This window comes from Drosophila ficusphila, unplaced genomic scaffold (genome assembly GCF_018152265.1).
Source record: "Drosophila ficusphila isolate 14025-0441.05 unplaced genomic scaffold, ASM1815226v1 contig_791, whole genome shotgun sequence".
Taxonomy (NCBI): Eukaryota; Metazoa; Arthropoda; class Insecta; order Diptera; family Drosophilidae; genus Drosophila; species Drosophila ficusphila.
Window position 1 is genome coordinate 19,735,027 of NW_025064737.1, and position 19,741 is coordinate 19,754,767.

The 19,741-nt window shown below is 44.9% G+C and overlaps 1 protein-coding gene across 1 annotated transcript in view; it reads left to right on the plus strand.

The window, feature by feature from the left end:
• The first annotated feature begins 658 nt into the window (after positions 1–658).
• LOC108095821 (titin) overlaps positions 659–19,741 on the plus strand; it is a 40,675-nt gene continuing 21,592 nt past the window's right edge. Inside the window, exons 1-3 of the mRNA XM_017197100.2 lie at positions 659–729; positions 2,031–2,302; positions 18,749–18,855. Of these exons, the coding sequence (XP_017052589.1) occupies positions 18,762–18,855 (94 nt within the window). The 5' untranslated portion in view covers positions 659–729; positions 2,031–2,302; positions 18,749–18,761. The remainder of the gene's footprint in view (positions 730–2,030; positions 2,303–18,748; positions 18,856–19,741) is intronic.

Here is a 19,741-nt window from a genome sequence, read left to right on the forward strand (position 1 = left end):
TAGCCTTGAAGTATTCTAAAGGTTTAGATAAGAATTGCTTTTATAAATTCTATTAATTTGTCATCTTTAATTTAAGGATCATTAAAGAATAATTTAAAACAATTTATGAAAACCATGTTATCAGAAATACTTTAGATACTTAGATGAGAAATTAGTTGAATGAGTAGTTCTTTATCTAACAATACATAGCTTACCAAACAATTCGTCATTAAGATTCTTTATAGTTTGTTATCAACAGATGTCAAAACTGACTGAATAAAAAAGTTTAATAAAGTGAATTATATTGCAATAAATCTACTGGTTGAATAAAGTGAATGTAGAACCCCTGTTTTAATGAGATTAACCTGCGTAATCCCATTTTTTTGAGTGCTCTGCGTTTCGAGAAGCGTTCCGACAGCCGGGAGCGGGTGGTTTTTATTCCTGGCTTTTCTTTATGGCTGCTTCAGATGCTGTGCGCTGCTCGCTGTTTGTTGCTTTAGTTGCTGTGGTGATTGCTGTTCGGTTCCCTCCATGCTGGCAATGCGACAAATTCCGCGCTCAAATGTTCGACACGCGCCGGCGCAGTGGCCAAAAAAAGGAGCGCAAGGAGCGAAGGACCAAGAAGCTGGAAAGCCGGCGGCCAAAAGGATGCCGGCAAAGCGGAAATGTTCAGTTCATTAGCGAAACGTGCGCGTCGTGTAATGGACGTGCCGGCTCCCATTTAGCCCATCGAATCTTCAAGTTCAAACGGTTGGTAGCACTCGCATTTGGCTTTTTGGCTTCTTGGCCAACTCATTCTATCCCCAGCGAGTGTAAAGTGAGTGAGTGAGGAGAGCGCGCGCGCGACTTCTATTTTGGCCAGCAGTGCTGGGGGAGACAAAGCCAAGTGCGAAATTGCCAACTTGCCAACTTGCCAAGTCGGCGTCGAGTAATTAAATAATTAATTGAACCGAACAAAGGAATTTCGCAACGCTAAGCGAAGAGAAACAATTAACCGGGCTTAATTATGGGAAAGGTCAATACTCAGACGCAGCGAGTCACGCACTTTTGCCAGGGAATCGAGGAACCCATGGAATCTATGGAGTCTATGGTGTTGGCCGAGAACCGGTTGGCCATATTTGTCGTGTGTGCCTTGTTTAATTAGAAGCTGGTCGACACCTGTACTCCAAATGGCCGGAGCAGTGGATTTTGACTGGGTTTACACCAGACCTCTGATTTGTTTTCCCCTTTTTTTGTTGTATTTGTTTTTGTTTTTTTGTCTTTTGGCTCAAACCGCAAAGAGCCGCTTGATGGCCAACTGACTGACTGACTGCCGCCGCAGCAGCAGCAGCAGCAAACAGCAAGAGCAGCAGCAGCAGCAGCAGCCACTACAGCATCATCATCATCATCGTCATCGTCATCTTGGCCAATTCTTCTTCTTGCCGGGCTTTTGGCCATGGCCAAGACCACGAAGTGGCCGCCGAAGACCAAGAACTTGCCGAGTTGAAGAGCGTGTGAGCCGAGAGTCGAGAATCGAGAAGTTGGCCCAAAGTTACATGCTCGCCGCCGCAGTCGGCGTCGCTGTCGGCGTCACGAAAGCCGGCTTCGGGCAGCGACCGCGCTGCAGCTGCGACGCCAGCCGCGACGTCGACAGCAGCGTAGCGAGATCCAATTGATGAGCAGTTTGCTCAGAGCATTTGAGTGTATTTGTGTTTGTTGCGGTCTTTTTACTCCGCCGCTGTTCTTGAGCGCTCTCTCTGCGACGCGTCGCTCTCTCCGCTGCAAGTTGTTGCTGCTGGCGCTGCTGCTGCGACGCCGTCGCCGCCGCCGCTGCCTCTGCGCGCAGCGACAGCGGGTTGCTTCGTACTTTTGATTTTCAAAAAAAAAAAGAAAAAAAAAGAAAAAATCGCCGCTCTACGTAGGCTATATAAATAAGCAGCGAGAAGCTATTGGGTCCGAGTCTCTTTGAATTTTATGAAGCGGTTGTATCTTGGTGGTGCCCCAAGCAGCCGCAACGAACCGCCAACAGAACCTCAGTTGGCCAAAACCATTATTTTGCCTTTTACCTCCAGTGGACACAGCGGATTACCTTTGCCCTAAAAACCAACAAAAAATCTAAAAACGCAAGAAAAACTGTCAAGTGAATCCGAACAAACATCGAGTTGAAAAAACCCACAAAGTGCGCGAAATGTTGAGCTACGTGTAAAAGCGATTTAAAGGATCCTATCTATAACTCTGTGAGATACAAATCAAAGATACAAATCGGGAAGAAAGTGGCTAGTGATCCCATTGAATTCTGAGAGTTCTAAACGACGAAAACCGTTCTGTTACTTGAGTGAAAAAGGTGAGTTTCGTCTGGATGGTGTCCTTGTCGCAGGACATTTTGATATAAAGTGGAAAATCAGATTTCGCTGAAAATTTATGTGAAATTAAAAGTGCTGAAATGTTGAGGAAATATTTTTTAATTTTAAATAAATATTTTTTGGAAAAAAAGCTGACTGATATTTAAAACTGTAAAGTTCGCAAGGATTTTTATAAATCTTAGAATCTTAAAATTCACCTTGTCAAATTTATAAAAAAATTTTATCAATTCTCAAACAAATTAAAAATAATTTTGAGAATCTGTAAGCCAAATATGAAGAAAATACTAATTTCATTTTCACTTAAACTCAGATGAGTTCAAAATAATTTATAAATTATAATTTATAATTTAAAATAATTTCACCATCTTTCATTTATTTTTCAAGTCATTAAGTTTTTATGCATTCTTGTTAAACAATTCTTTCGAAATTGCAACCACCAGATCCTTAGCGAAATTGAAAAATGACTAACGTCGCTTCAGTAAATTAAAAATAACACTGTGCCAGCTTCCATGGCTAATAATAATTAATTTACGGACGATTTAAACCGGTGTTATGCACATGTGAGAAGCGTTGCGCAATTGTTTAAAGCCCGCTTCAGTAATTATTCATTTCCGCGACTTTTTCCCCCATTAGGTTCTTTCGATCGATTGAGAATTCAATTCCCCAGCAGAACTGGGGTGTCAACTCTTTATAGGGCAAAACCAGACCTCCCATTAAGGCCATTTTGCAAAACGGTAACCGAAAAGAGGAAAGGGGAGGGGCAGGGGGGTCACTGCAGTCGCTTTAATCTTTACGGCTGGCAATTAATAAAAATTAATTTGCTTACAACAAAATTAAAGCGAGAGCCGAGCCAACCAGGCGTTAAAACGGCCTCAAAGTTATTCATTCATAAAAAAGGAGGTTCGGCGAGGCTCGACGGCTGCTGGTGCAAATTGCAGCCATTCAGTCGGTGGCTGGCCAAGCTCATTCATCCACAACTGGCTGCTCCACCGCACCACCGCACCACTGCACCATTGCACCACTGCACCGCTAACGTAACTGCCACGCGCCGCGGAACAGTCTGCCTTTTGGCCTTTTGGTCTCTTGGCCACGGCCATTGTGCAAATAGTTTCCGCATGCACAGGCAAAAATATGCTTCCAAAATATTAAAGAATTAAGGTAATAATTCTTAAATGTATAATGAATGATTTCATTATAGCTAAAAAGGTATCAAATTGTTTCCAGAACAATTCTAGGGTTCTTAAAAATGTATTTAATATTTTTTTAATCATTTTTAGTCATGCTGCATTCAATATTGCAGATATTTTCCCTTCGTGCTTTTAGCCTTTTAGAGGCAAACATTTGCAGAGTACAGCACTAATTAGAATTTATGCCCACACCAACTGGCGCGGAGCTTTAAATGGCCAACAGGCCAACAACGTCGACATTTGTCAAACTCGTAAAAACTAAAATTGCCCGAATGTAAAAGCTTTTAGTTAGCCATAAATAATACAAACTATGCTGGCTGGCTGGCTGGACCACGAGAGACCCGGCGAGACCCATGAAAAAGCCGCCTGAAACGAAAGCCAAAACGATATATTTATAGTAGTTACAAGTGCACAGGATGGAGGGGATCCTGTTGGAGGTCCAGGTCCTGTTCCATGGATTCCTGCTCCCTGCTCCCTGTTCCCTGTTCCCTGTTCTCTACTCCTTTTGGCCGGGGGCCCAATAAAAAATGCAAATAAAACGCTGCCGCAATATGTGACCATCGGACCCACTCCCCTTTACTTTTTATCCCCACTGGCTGCTGGCTGGCAAACATTTTCAACCTGAAATGACTTTGAGTGTTATTTGGTTTGCCAGAGATTTCATTGGCAGCTGGCCAGAGTTCGGAGTCTGACGTTTGAAGGGCCCTGACCATGACTGGACTCCACACAGCAGCAGGTGTTTGGTTGTGGCTTCCTTTTTTTTCCAAAGAGAGATGAGGATGGGGAGCCATGTAAAAGTGTCCCCTGGTTGGGAAATAGTGTGATTTATAGACAGGGCAAATTTTGACATTGGGTTTGTCTGCAGCGGCGCCAGCAGGAACACAGAATCGGATTTATTGATGAGCCAACAGGAAACATGGCCAATACGAGTTTCGGAAACGGAGTCTAGTTGTAGTTGTCGTTGTATTTGTATCTGTGGCCAAACCATTCCGAATTCGTTCTGTGGTTTCAGCATTTTTCGCAGATTCCCTTGGAACATCTGCTGGATGCTGCAGCGTTTTAATTAAAAATGCCTGAAATGTCTCTCGCTTTCTCGTGGCGAGTCAGGCAGTGCCAATAATGACATAAATGCCTCGACTTAGGGCACTTTAAGTCGACTGTGGTTTCAACTGCGGTTGCGGATTGAATAAAAAACAAAAAAACAAGAAAAAGCGAGCCGAGTCTTCAATGTGCGAACTTCCGTTGCCACCGGGCGGAAAAAGTCGGATTGGAATAGATGGATAGATAGGCAGAAACTTTGTTAGAACTCCATCACTCAGGGGAGCGAATCGCAAAGTTCGACACTTTTGTGGCCGAAGATAGAGAGAAGTTTGCGGACTTATCGCCGGCTCACGCTGCGTATGCTCAACTTCATCCACGTGAGGGTTTGATGAACTGTATTTTATGGTAACTTACTGTAACTTGCGACTTTCCACATAAAGTCACTTTCAATAACATATTAATTCGTGGCTTCAGGTTCAGGTTGCTTTCTTTGCGACTTGTTATGCTGATACGCTATACTATAGAAATTATCATAACAATTAAAAGCCAACAAACTGCAGCCGAAGACGCTTCCCAAACTTTTTATAGTATTTATTCGGCTTCTTGGGCTCTTTAGCGTGTATGTTAATTTATTTTAATTTTTCGCGTCTCTTGGAAAGAAAGATTAAAGCAACTGCGGAGGACAGCTCCCTCCGCGTTCTTCTGCCGATGCGAAATGCGCAGAAAAAAGTCTTTAAAATATTTAATTGGCTGGCATGGAGCTACTATTTTAAGTTATGATGCGGGACCGACACACCTGAGCTCTGACATCAGCACACCAAAAGAACACACCAGCCACATCAAAAAAAAAAAAAAAAAAAAAAAAACATCAGAATGAAGAAAGGAGCCTCCGAGAACCCGACAAATTACATAATGATAGGCTGGTCCAGGCTAATGTCCCATTGTTGGGCCCCCATTTTGCTGAATGCCCCCCAAAAAAAAAAAGACAAGCCGGGGGAAAAATGTATAAAAAGACAGGAGGGAGGAGCCTCTGTCGCCCCATCGCATCGCATAATTTAATTAGATCCCCTGTATGCAAATCATGCGACGAGTATGTGCCGCGCTAATTGAGTGAAAAGCTGTGCGAAGGCCTAATGAGCCGTCACTCGGGTCATGCATCTCGTATCTGGATCTCCCATCTGGAATCGGGAGTCCGCAATCCGGAATCCGGCGAATGTAGCCTCTCCGGCGTGACTGTCACACTCGGTTATCAGTTAATCCGATTACGGCCGAGCTGGTGAACCCCTAACACACAGCGACAGGTCCTGTCGATGGCCAATATCACTGGCTTTTGGCGAGGGTTTATGGCCTTAAATATGCAGAAATTATGCCAGCCTTTAATGGATACAACAAGGCAGATGAAAGATTTATTTAGCTTTTAATTGGTGATGCTCTTATGCTTCCTACACAATTTAATATTAATAGAATTAAATTCTATATTTCCTATTAAATGTATTAAATAATTATAATCATAATTCGTTACCAAGGGCAAACAAATTTTATAGCAACCTTTAATTTAATTAAAGAGCAGCTAGCAAATGAGAAATAATCTCAAAATAAACTATGATACACCAAATCAATAATCACAGCAAATCATCTTCGGCAGCTCTTCAGCTTACCAAAATCTATTTGCTTTGTGAGTTAGTTAATTTTTAAAATTAGACAAATGACAAATGTGTAGCCTAATGGCTTTATACTTTTCTCAGCCCCTGATAAATGTATATCACCATCCATTAGCGGCTTGAAATATTATCTCTCATCTGGAGATAACCAGAGATGCATGTTCAAGCGATCGCACAAATTAAATTATGACGCTGGCAATATATTTGTTTCTTCGCCCATTTTCACCTTGGGCATTTTCTGCGCATTTCGGGCAGCCCGCAATTCAAAGATACACTTGAACCCAAACAAATTCAAAACGAAACCAAAACGAAACCAAATCGAAACCAAACCAAAGTAAAGCAAAGCAAAGCAAAGCGAACATCATTCCCGCCAGCGAGTTTTTGTGATTTTAAAGTTTAATTGAGTAAATCGGTTTATGTGCGGCATTAGCATTGTTTGGCTGTTCGGTTTCCATGGGCCAAGCTCGCCGGCAAAGAAAGTAAGCGCAACTAAGCACATTACGACTAAGCGACGACACTTGTCTCGCATTACGCCCAAGTAGCCAGCTACCCAGCTACCCAACTACCCAGCTACCCAACTGGCTAAGAAGCCAAGTAGCCAAGGTTGAATCGTGGTCTAGAACCAGGCAGCTGGTGGCAAGAACTCCAAGAAGTCCAAAGTGTGTCGTTTTCGTGGCGGGGCGCGAATTTCTCTAACCCAAATTGTTGTTGCCGCCGGAGTGCTCTGAAGTTGCGGCTGTTGCGATCTGGTTTGCAACACCGATGCTGCTTTCGAGTTCAATAGCCAAAGAAAGTCGGTAGAAAGAAAAAGTGTGCGGCGGCGAACGAGCGGAACCAAATGGCGACATAGATTCATGGTTGGTCATTTCAGCTTTTTAGCGAACGAATTCAGCGCCAACCCACCTGGCGTATGCGTAATGCCTGTTATCAGGCGAGCAAAATGCACTTGGCAAGTGCCTCTTAATGGCCACTTTTCGGGGGTGCTAATGCAACCCGGCAATTTGTGGGTAGGCCACAGGATAGGCGAGTCCCTGGCCAGTCATTTGGGCCATTCCGCGGTCCATTAACGTGTCTCGCAAAAGAGCTGGCAGGCATTTCGCCTTGCCTCGCGAACAGCTAACATAGCTGGCTGGCTAGAAATCAGAAAATCATAATTCGATTCAATTCCAAATGGCGGGCATAATGGCCAATAAGGCCACTGGCGAAGTAGGGCCAATTCAATGCGGTCAAGGTGTCAACGCGCACGATGGCCGAAACTCTATTTGTCTACTGCACAAATTAAATGTCTTTTGCCGGTTATTATTTATTGTTGTTGTTGCTGCTCTCCAAATGGGTCCAAAAACCCCGAAAATAACTGTTGTGCGGCCAGCACAATTAAGCCAACGGTGCGCTGGCCAATATCAGGGCTCAGAGCCAATAAATTAATTCAATCGCCTCGCAAGGCAGCTGCAATTACCCGGAGGCCAAAAACCAAAAGCCAAAGCCAACAACCAAATAGGCAAATCAGCTTGGCCATTTCTTCACGCTGGCCAGAGATCGAGAAATTCTTTCTTTTCTCGTTTCGTTTTTTTCGTTTTGTGAGAAAATATGCGAAAAGTCGTCGCCTGCGTCAGCGTTTGAATGGCCAAAAGAAATCGACGAGCTGAAAGGCAAAATCCCAGATAGAAAAAAAAAACAAAACTAGTTGTGAGCCCCACGGGCACAAATATGTAGAAATAAAAAAAGAGCTGCGATGTTGACGCGAAGATGTTTCTGCGTTTCGTGAATGAAATTAATTTCCATTGTGCGGCGAGTAAATAAGTGAGCCATAAAAGAAATACAGTTACGTTTTAAGGCGGCGAAATATTGCAAATGAAAATGGATGTGGGAATCGGGCGATGATATGTAGATTGATTGGTCGAATGGTCTATAAAATTGGCTCTCTTTCTGTGGGCCTACTACCAATGGCTTCCTATTGCTGGCTAAAATCCATAATGAACTGGAAGCTTCTTTGCGGGCCTTTTTTTTATTGGCAGCCGTATAAATTCCCCAGTCACCAGCTTTCGTTTGAATTTTATTCCCCGCTTAATCAGCGATCATACGGCAAACAGAAATTTCACCCGACTTAGTCACACAACAAAAGCCCGCGAATAAATATAAATCAGTTCAATTAAACGTGGTGTCCGCATAATAAACAGTTTGACCACCCTTCTTCGATGACGACAGCACTCGAGTTCGAGTTGTTTGTTTGATTTTGATTCTGATGCTCTGACACAGGTTTGGGTATCTGGTTTCGGGTTTCTAGCTGCTCGGTGACCCAAATTCGCGGACTTGACTCTTGATTTCCTCCGATTTACATTCCAGCACATTCCGCATTCGATTCCGATCTGTTGTGATCTCTCGCCGACCTTTGCTAATCGATTTCCTTTCCTCTTTTTCTCTGTTTGCAGGTATGTAAACCAGTTGACATCTCTGCCAAGAATCCGATTCCGATTCAGATTGCGATTCCAAGTGGCCAAAAGGTAATTGAGTCGTCGCGCAGGAAGGTATGCAACGATAAATTGGACGGCAAACAAATGGCTGCACTTTTTGCGCTGCTTAACTGCTTCAATTTGCATAAATAAATAATTTAGCAGTGCATTCGGTGCGGCGCTGAAACAATAAAACTCAGCAAATTGAGTCGCGAAGTGAGGCGAAACAAAAAGGAAAGAAAAGGAAAGGTGGGAGGGCATAGGGCATCTAATTTATGCAGCAGGGAAGCAATCAGTTGGGGTCCTTTTTCCCTGAACACTGAACAGCGAACGAGGTGCGTGCCTCGACAACAACAGACAAAAGCCAGGACTTTGCCTCCTGATGAGGCAATATGCAGCTGCTTTCATCCTTAGACATGGCGCTCATTATTGAAGAGGACTCGGGCACAGGTTGACTATCCGGCACATCCTTGTCGCCATATAGCCACCATCTATATATCCACACATCCATCCTTGTGGGGGAAATTCCGACGCTCCTGCATTGTTTTGCCTCCGCCACTTGACTTCATTGCCCTCAAGTGGCAAGTGGCAGCCCGTTCCTGCGGCTTCTCTTCTTGCAACCCTTTTCGCCATCTGAGCTGAATTCCACATTGCGAGAGTTGAAAGCTGACGGCTAAAGGCTTTAAGCCCGGCCGAGATCAGCTCCATTTGAAGAGCGTATTGTGTGCCGACTTCTAATTGAAATGCAAAATAAATGTTCTGCCATTTCCGAGTGGACAGGTCAGCAGCGAATGCGGCTTTTGTTGTGTGACACTTGCAGTTGGCCGGACACAATGGCCCTGAAATTGATGGCAAAGTTGAAATTCGTGTTTTAAATGTCGCTGCATAATTTATTCCGAGTGGCAGAGAATAAAATCCATATATCGAGCAGTCAATTTATTTCGGCTCATGCAATTATCTAGAAATTCGCGGGGTTGAAAGTGCCCGCGAGAGCAAAGTCAATTTGAAGCCAATTTGCAGGCGCTAATAAATTGAGTTAAAAATTTCGGAAAAATAATTTCTACCTCGCGAAGAGCCCCCTCGTTTTTGGGGTGAAGTTGAAAAGCTCTCGGAAAGTCATTAAAAAATATATTTTAGAAATTCTTTATTAGTGTTTCTAATTAAAATTTTTCAAGAGGCGAGCTTAGAATGTTTTCAATCCACTTGGGCAAATAAAACCTCACTTTTAAGAGCTGTATTTTCTCTGTATTAAATATGGAATTTCCCAGTAAGGGGGGTTCTTTTCTCCAAGTGAATGATTCAGATCGTTTATCAAGCGTTCAGAGTCCGCTGTGGGCGCTTCTAATTAGGTATACGTGTGCTCGATGGCACAGTCATTCCGTCAAGTGTTATGGCAACTATTTATATTTATACGAACATCATAATGCGGAAACTCCAACTCAAACGCAAACTCAAACCCAAACTCTTACCCGCCGAAATGCCTCGCAGTGGCGGTCGGTTCTAAGAACCCGCCTCGTTTAATAGGAACAAAAACTGGTTGGGGTTTAATAGCCCCCCACTGGCTTACTATACTCTTCTGCCAGCGTAATAGCCAAGTTGACCAGCCATGAAATTCAATTTCATTTCATCTCTCATTCGGTTATTTTCTGCCTGCCTCCCCAGCTTTTCAGAACATTCTCGGAAGTGCGCAACGCGTGAGTTTTTACTCACTTTAGTTTAGTTGAGTTTAATTTATGATGGACGGGGGCCAAAGAGCCAAAGTATAAAGTGCAGGGGGACTGGTACAAACTTCGGATCTAAGTAAACTAGATAGAGAACCCCAAGCGCCGAAAAGTGTTTGCAGAGGCCCAAAACCACACAACACCTGCATAACTTTTACCCAGCCAACAGTCGACCCGGGAGGAAAGTACTTTCCATGGCGGTCGCTTAATAGGTTTTTATACACGTTTTATACTCGGCTCGACTTGCAGAACACTTTCCTTTGTCCGCAGAGCATTACAGGCCTTTCAGGCATTATCGAACAAATAAACTGGACTGGCCAAATAAAAGTGAAATTGCCAGGGCAAAATTTGTTTTCTCAATGAGCGCAGTTTCTGCTGGCTGTGGCCCCAAAATCTCACGTTCATCTCTTAATGATGGAACATCTATTTAATTATTTGCCTGCACGTGTAGAAATGCGGAGGGCAGAAGAAAGGGTTTTTCGCTTATGCATAATTAAGTGGTTCGATGGGGGTCTCAACTCTTCATTCCCCCCACTCCTTCGATTTGTAGTGGAAACTAATGGCGTTTATTCTGATAAATCGAATCTATCTGGCCTGGAGCACCTGTGAAATTGGTCGTAGGACCCTGGGATTCCGATCGCAGACTCCTCTGGGCGCCAATCGATGGAGGCTTTCCTACGTTTCGGTTTTTTTTCTTCTCTCAAGTGGGAATGGGCCAGGAGTCGGCGCTTTTTGGCCTGGCCAGAATGGGATGCGCTTTTCGGGATTTATTTGTGTGGAAATGAGCAGCTAACGGTATATGAATCATGACTTTGGCAGGCAGCATGATTTAAAACACTCACTCATATGCGGCGGCGTTGCTTCTTCCTCAAGTTTCGAGTTTAGAGTTTAGAGCTTCGAGTTTGGAGTTTAGAGCTGCAGCTGCAATGTATTTGTGAGTGCCATGACTCTGGCCTGGTCTCTCGGCCAGGTTAAGACCACAAACATAAGGCCTTCTTCCCTCGCTGTTTGCGCATATTTTAGCACATTTTGCCCTGTCCAACTGAGCCAGCCAGCCGAACAGCCAGCTCTAAACTCCGCAAACTCCATGTTGGCAAAGCTCCTCGATCGGCCAGCGACTTTGTAGCAGCGCGTAGGAAAGGAAAACGTGCGATTTCAAGTTGACAGCACAGCTACATATGCCGTATGCTATATGCCGCATGCTATATGCCGCATGCCGCCTGCCGCATGTTGTATGCCCCGTATGCCATGAACCCGGCCCATCCTCTTCTTGCAAAAGTCTGCGTTTGCGTTTGCGTTTGGGTTTGTGACTGCGACTGCGTCTGCCTGCCTCAAATCAGCTGGAAAAGGCAACGTTTTTCATTTTCTACATTTTAATGCAATTTTTAATTTATTTGTTTTGCCGGGGCAGCGACAGCGAAAGAGACAGAGACAGAGACAGCGAAAGAGAGAGAGGGGAGAGGGTAGTCCAGGCTTAAAGCCCAGGTTACTACAGCTCTCTATCGGCGGACAACGCATGTATTCCGCATTGATTGGCATTTCCTGGTTGGCAGCATTAGACTGGCCGAGTCAAGTGAATTCCTCGAAGCGGCCAAGCAGCCAAGGATGAGGCCTTAGAGCCCAGAACTCCAGACTTGCTTACCCCCAATCACTTTACCCTCCTCCTGCGATGCATTTGACTTTCAGTTGGTTCGCTGGAGGCATTTGTAATTATCCAACTGGCCAATGAGTCACTGGGAATGATCGATGCTGACTTGCAGATCGGCGGCAGTCGAAAAACAATGCCCTCAGCCAGACCAGTGATGTCATTTGGCTGGCTGGCGAAATAGAGTCGCATCCGGGCCGTCGTCTTGGGTAGCATCCCTCACTCGTTTTGGCCAAGTACTTCACATGCCAAATTACATGGCCATGAGTAATAGGTAACAATTCAAACGAGTCTCGATCCGAAAACGCGCCAAAAAGGCGCGCTCATTGATCCACTTTTCGCTGAATCTACTCCCCAATCACGTAGCCAAAAAAGAAACATTACGTTTACGTTTATTTGGCTAACTGTTTTTGGCCCGGCTCTCTATTCAAATCGAACGCATATCTATCGTGGCTTTGGCATAATTAGAACCAGTTTGTCGGGAATAGAAGGCGTTTAGCTGAGCCATTTGGAGTAGTCACAAGTTTGAGTATAGTAATTCACTTTTAATAGATTTATTTAGATATGGTTCATAACTTTAGTGCAGTTTCCAAGCCACTTTGTTCCGCTCGGAGTTCATTTAAATTCCCAGAGCGTCTGTAGTTCGGATTTCTGACCACCTTGATTCGACTGTTTCTTTGTTTTATGGCTCGAATTTGCAAATCGATTTGAACATTGTATAACCCAGTGGACTGGTAGACTGGCGAGTGACACGTGTAGGCGTCGTTAAGTTTTCGCCGGGTTTTTGGGCCAAACGGGGTCCGATGGCCGAGAACGAGCTGTGCTGCTCTCAAATTCATAATCACGTATGGAAAATCGCGCTGAAAAGTGACCCCGAAAGTCGGAGTTTCGCCCCGGGGCGAAATGCCTAATTGTGATGTTGATTTTAATTAAGCGAACCGCGAAAAAATAAAGGGGAAGCTCATTAGTCAGCGGAGAGCTGGACATCGCATGCAGCTGCATGTTGCTGCTGCTGCTGTTGCTGCTGCTGTTGCAGTTGCAGCTGAGGGAAATCAGAACGCTTCTTCGGCAAACAAACTTGACCCCAAGAAAAAGAGAAATTTGTGGCAAGCGAAAAAATGAGGCTCGAAACAAAATCAGCTCACGATCTTCCACAGTTGCTGCTGCTGTTGGTGTTGCTGCTACTTTTGTTGCTGCTGGGTCAGTCCACCACATATGGCGGCTACTGGTTGCATGCTGCATGCCGCATGCTGCAGGCGAGCACTCGGTAGCCAGCGTCATCAAGATTTGTCACAAATCAAGGCGGGCAGGCAACTAATCCAGTTCAAGTGCTGCCTCGACACAGCGAAAATGGCAAATTGCCGTCGCGCTGCTGCCGGCGGAAAAGGAGTTGATGTTGCTACTGCTACTGTTGCTGCTGCTAGTTGATGTTGCCAGTTGGTGTTGCAAGTTAGCGTTGGCGTTGCAGCTCCCTGATTCTATACACTCTCAAAAATGGGAGATCAGAATAACAAATTCGTTATACTTATGATTAAAGAAGGTATTTCTTTCCACAATTTAATTTGACCAGAGAATTTAATTTAAAATATTTTGATTGTTGTTGTTCTCAAACTTATTGTTTTAAAATCTCCATTTATATATTTCAACTTTTAAGTATGGAGGTACTTTTTAGTTAACTTGCTTTGGGATAAAGAAAATTCAATTTGTATATAAATTTTTATTAACATATAGTACTCATTTTGTAGGAGTGCATTGGCGACTCCATGGAGTCGTGCTGGGCAGCTTCCGCATGCCGACAAGTGAGTCACAAGTCGGTCTCCAAAGAAGTTCGGTTTTGGTTTTGGCGCGTTTGTTTGCTCGTTGGCCAACTCTTAACCGTTATGTTTGCAGATCGTGCTCGTTGGCCGAGTGAGCTTTATTAATCTCGAGCCAACTCCTTCAATTTGGCCGCTTAAGCTGCCGCTGAAAGTGCCACAAGGTCGATCGCTGCTAAGGCCAGGCTCAAATTTGCCTGGGGTCGTTGATTTGCATCTAACAATGTGGCCAAAACGTAATCTTCAATCCACCATCTACCATCTCCCATCGAAACCCCATTTCCATCACACTTTCTGCAATTGTCGCGGCCAAATCGCCGGACATCGAAGTGCCTGATGCAATTGCAATTGCAAGGTCGCACATTCCTGGAGGCCAACTGCAAATTGGCAGTAATCCGGGACTTAAGCCACAGCAATTTGGCCGCCAATTGGCCACAACTATGCTGTAGAGTCGATAGGCGATAGATAGGCACACGTGTTAGGGTTTAGAGGCAACATCAACAGCAGCAACATCCACAGCAGCAACATCAATAGAAGCAACATCAATAGAAGCAACATCAACAGCAGCAACAAGATCTGCAGCAGCAACAAAAGATTTATGAGGATGACGTGCATAACCAAACACTTAGAAAAATGAACACTACATCTTTGGAAATATAATTAAATAGGGTTTTTAATAGTATTAATAATTTACCACTAATAACCCAAGTTAAACCTAAAATAACCTTTTAACAATGACATGGGTTAAATTGATTTTCTACCTAAAAACAGTTTAAAGACATTTGCAATTTGATTGCTAAATTTCTCCTTGTGCATAGAACACAAGTACCCTAGTGAAATAAAAATAAAATAACAAAAATGCAATTTGCAATTGCTGCTGCCTGCGAACCGTTAAATGTGTGGCACTGCGATCGCTCGATCGAAGAACACAAAACCAAATTAACGCCGCTCGAAAACAGCAGCAACATCAGCAGCAGCAACAGCAGCAACAGAAATTGCAATTGCAATTGCAATCGAAGAAGTGTAATGCGATAAGCTGGGTGGACTGGACTACAGTGGAGTGGGATGGGTTTAGATTGGATGGAATCGAATGGAATGGGGATACCATCAGCATCACCATCACCATTCTGCAGAAGAACGCGTGAGGTTGGGGTCAAAGCTGCGGCATTCTGATGGGACCTCGGGAATGGGGATCGCAGGATCAGAACCGATCGGCTCGGATCGTATCGCATCTTATGCAGTTCCAGCTGGAGTTTGTGTGCTAAATGTCAATTTGATACCGGCCAGAATCCAATTAAAGCGGCAGGCCGCACAGTTGCAGCTTGCAAATTGCAAATTGCCATCGATCTCTTGGCTGCGATCTGCTCGATTCCGATTCTGAATCCCAATCCGAGTCCGACTTTGAGTTCGATGTCGATGGGTCGTCGTTAGATGCGTGAGCCAAAGTGTATTTGTGGGTCATGGTACAAATCTCGTGGAGACACGGACAGAAGACAGCGGACAGAAGATAGAAGACAGAAGACAGCGGACAGAAGACAGCGGACACGACAGCCGACACAAGATAGCTCTCTGACAAGAGACACCTTTTGATATGCTAACGAAGGCTTTTCACTGCCTTTTCCCCCTCGTTTTCCCCCTTAGTTTTCCCCCTTTTTCCGAACTCGTGCCCCGACTGTCAAAATGCTGCCCATGGCTGCTGGTTCGGATGGGAAATTTTCCCACCCTCCATTGAGGCCGTCTGCCTTGGCAAAATGTAAATTTTCGTTTGTTCGCGGCTCCCGAGTGCCATACATTTATATTAGAGCCGCGCAGCTGGCTCGCAATTTGTGCAACTGGGGATCTATTCCTCCTATGCCTACTATACTACCATATACCCACCGTATGAGAAATGGGGAACGAGAACTGGGAGTTGCAACTGCTGAAACTGCAACTGGGAGCTCCACGCATGCGCGGTTGGCAACTGCTCCCCTGGCAATTTCCCAGCCTGTCCAGAGGCTACCCTTTGTGGGCATTTCGACCTGGCCAAGTTACCCAGTCTCCAGGGTCTGCGCCATGCAAATAGAGAACCTCCTCTTCACGCATGAGCCATCAGCTCCGGGACCTGAATACATTTTTCATAACGCACACATGACCATTGTGGGATGAAGATGCATTGCATCTGGCGTTGCATCGCCCTTGCCGGAGGTTTTCCCCCGAAAATCTTGCAAATTTCCCATGACCGATATACGCCCCTGGCCAAGTTGGTTGGCCAAGTTAACAAGCGCCTGCCTCGTTTTGGGTAAGAGTTTGCTAGCCAGCAGCCAGCAGCTTCGGCTTTTGGCCACTTCATTCACAAATTGAATTTGTGTCACACACATGGCTGCCACTGCGGCAGCTGGTGACCACCCCTTTATTTGGTCTTAACCCAAATACTGAGTGCTGCACAAATACGAAAGAATAAAAATTGTTTACCATTTAGCCGCAGCGGAATAATTACCGCAACAAGTTGCTGCTTGCTGGTTGCCAGTTGCTCTTCGCTTGTTGCTCGTTGCTCATTGCTGGCTGGCAGCAACATGTTGCTCGTGTGTTGCTAATAGCTTTAGAACAAGTGCCATTTTGGCCGGCAACTAATAGCCAGTTTGTGTCGCTTCCGTTGTCAGTCAGTCGGGCTAACCATCCACATCATCATCATCATCATCATCATCTTTAGAATCGCGCCAGAGTGAGATTATCATTATTGTTATTGTCGCTCGTCATGTCAACTCGTCATCAACATGCCGCGTTCCCCAGCTGAAAACCTGGAGACGAGGACGCTGCTTTCTTGCCACCAGAAGTCGGAATTCAGTATCCATCCAGCATTTAGTATCCAGCATTCAGTATCCAGCAACCAGCCACCAGCATCCAACATCCGTGGAGCAATCTTTCAACCTGACCGAGGCGGCTTCGTGTGTTGCATACCCCTTGTTGCTTGTTGCTTGCTACTTCTGCTGTTGCCACGGCACGCAGCAATGCTATTTGCGGCTCCCCCCTCCCCCTCGACTCGCCTGCATTTTAATGAGCACAATTCGCGCATTTATGATGAGCCCCAACCCGAGTCGAGCATTAGCCGATTTTTATTTGCCTGTTTCGTTAGCGAGCGAGTGGAGGAATCCATCTGCCGTCGGAGGGGGAAACCGAAACCTCTCGGATTTCAAAGGAGTCGCGGAAGGAGAGGCTGGATATTAGCCCCCTCTATAAAGAAACCAAGATGTATAAGACTATGACAAGTACTATGGACTTTATAATCAAACTTAAGAAGTATTTAGTTGTACAACAAAACAGGAAAGAACTATTGCAGCTAACAATCAGATTTATTATATAAAAAATAATAATAATTGGGATAATAAAACATGGTTTATTTTTAAAGAGGAACATAAGAAGTAAATTATAGCACAAGTAAAAGAGGTATTCAATTTATGAGTCACAAAAGTAAGAAGGTCATTAAATTAACTCCATAAAATTCCCTTTTTACGATTGTCCCTTTAAGTGAAAACAAAACCCCAACACGAAGTTCCCAGTAAAAACCCAATGAGACCGGAACTCAAATATTTCGTTACACTTATCGCTGCCCAGAATCCGAGCATTAATTTCAACACTCTGCCACTTCCTTAGCCCATTGTGCTTAGGTGGAAGTTTTATTGCTTTATGGAATGTATAAAATTGGATAACATGCCCAACAGCCACGCCCCCAAAAGGCAGGCACTCAGCAAACAAACATCCCTCACCTTCTGCCTTCAGGATTTCCCAAGAAGGAGGAAGAGGAAACCTTTTGGGGCAGCAACCCCTCGATGGAATCACGTGTTGCATCTCCTGGGACTTGATTAAAGCAGCATAAAGCAAATAAAAGCCGACAAGCGAACTGGGCTAATAAATGAAAATATGAAGCGTATGTGTGGCCGGCCATTCGATGCCATTCGATGCCATTATGGGGCGACAATAAAATCAGACCGACTTTACTATATATCCGCTCTAAGTTGGCCAGTTGTCAACCGATAAGCCGTGATATGTGGCGGTCGCCGCCTGCTAATTATAACGATGGGATCACTGGGAGAACAGGGGGAAAACTAAAGGTAGTCGGGGTAGTTTGTTGTGTCCAATTTCTGGAAGTTTTCTTTTATTTTCTTTCTTTTTTGCGTGTGCCTGACATTTTCAATCAGCAGCCAAGAACTTGGCATTTCGAGATACAGGATACAGAGTACAGAGTACAGGAAACAGAGATAGGGATCCCGGCGATTTCTGACCTCCGAAAATAAAGAGGAGGAGGAGGAGGATGGAGGATGGAGGATGGGGAGGTTCGCCAGAGGGTTGGGCATGTCAGGGAAAATTGCACATCTGTCAAATCGGCAAACAAGTGATTTCCGCAAACAATTGAAGAAAAACAGCCAGTCAGTCAGGAGCAAGCCAAAAACGAAACGAAACTGAACAGAACAGGACATCACATCGCATTGCAGGACATTCGGGGAGGGGTGACCACCACCACGAGTGGTGGTTTTGGTCCTTCGGTGGCTCACATGTCAACTCTCCCACCCGCCCCGAAATTTCTGCTTTTCTGCTGTTTGTGCACGTAAATTGCTTTTGTGAGCAGGCCATTGAAAAATGTTGAAAACCAAACCAAACCGAACCAAGCCAAAAAAAAAATCGAAAGCTAAAGAGGAAAAATAAATAAAGATGCTCAGGTTTGAGGACGGCATGCGCCTTGTCATGCTTTTTTAATGAAGTGCCAGTCGTTTAAGGAACATATTGCCGCCCGATTCGATTGTTGTTTAAGGGTTAAACGGCCTGTCCGCAAGAATGTTCCCCTCTTCCATTACTCCTTCCCTTCCCCACTCTCCCAAATCCTTTGTTATCACGTACTAAACTGGGGAATCCCCCATCCTTTGTCCATTGCAGTTACAACCACAAGATGACAAGAAGACGTTCGAGTCCGCCGGGACTCGAGGAGCTGCTCTGCATGGCGCTCGTCCTTCTGGCCTTGGTCCTGATACCCGCCCAAGCCGGTAAGTGGTTTATTATGCCAACATAAATTACGTTTAGCCAGCGGAGTAAGTAGCTAAGTACTGCCCATCTGCCGGAGTTCGTCTGTTTTGATTACTTTGCCATAAATCGCCAGCGAGTCCATGGATTTTCGCACTAATTAAGGCCATTGTGGCAAATTGCCCTCAGCTGCTGGCCAACAGCTGGCGTTGCCTTTGCTACTTGTCCAGGGTCAGGGGTCAAAAACCGAAACCCCGAAAGTCTGTTGCATTTCGGGGCTAGAAAACCCAATTAAGAGCTGCTCCTCGGGGGTGACTCAAATTCATTTATGTTAAATTGAAATCGAGTGGAACTGAAAGGCAAGTGCTAATGGCCTCCACCACACAGAATCATTACCCATCTGCATCTTCCGTCAACTTCTCATCTGCCCAAAAGTGAGCAATGTGTTAACTTTCACATTTAGTTGGGCAATAATAAAAGGCGATGCAACAATGTTTGGTATTCGGTTTGCTCTTCCTGGTTTTGGTTTTGGTTTCCACAGGCGTGTTCGATTTAACGACTTGTTTAAACAGAACCTACAGAGGAATAAAATGGAGAACAGAATATCGGTCAACGAATGCCAAAACCGAAAACCCAAAAACCAAAAGCGAGGCGTAGTTACTGCCAGTCGAGGGTACGGGCACCACCAATCATCCGGTCCATAACCGGAGTTCCAAGACGACGGAGCCATTGTTTAATGGGCCTTCAATAAACAGTCGAAACAGTCGAAGAAGTCGAAGAAGTCGAACCTCTGCGTGGCTTTCTTAGCCCGCTGACTGATTTGGCCCAGTCAAAACGATAGGCGACAATGGTCGGCTCGTTGACCCACATTCGTGGGTACTCCGCCACTCCACCACTCTACTATCCACT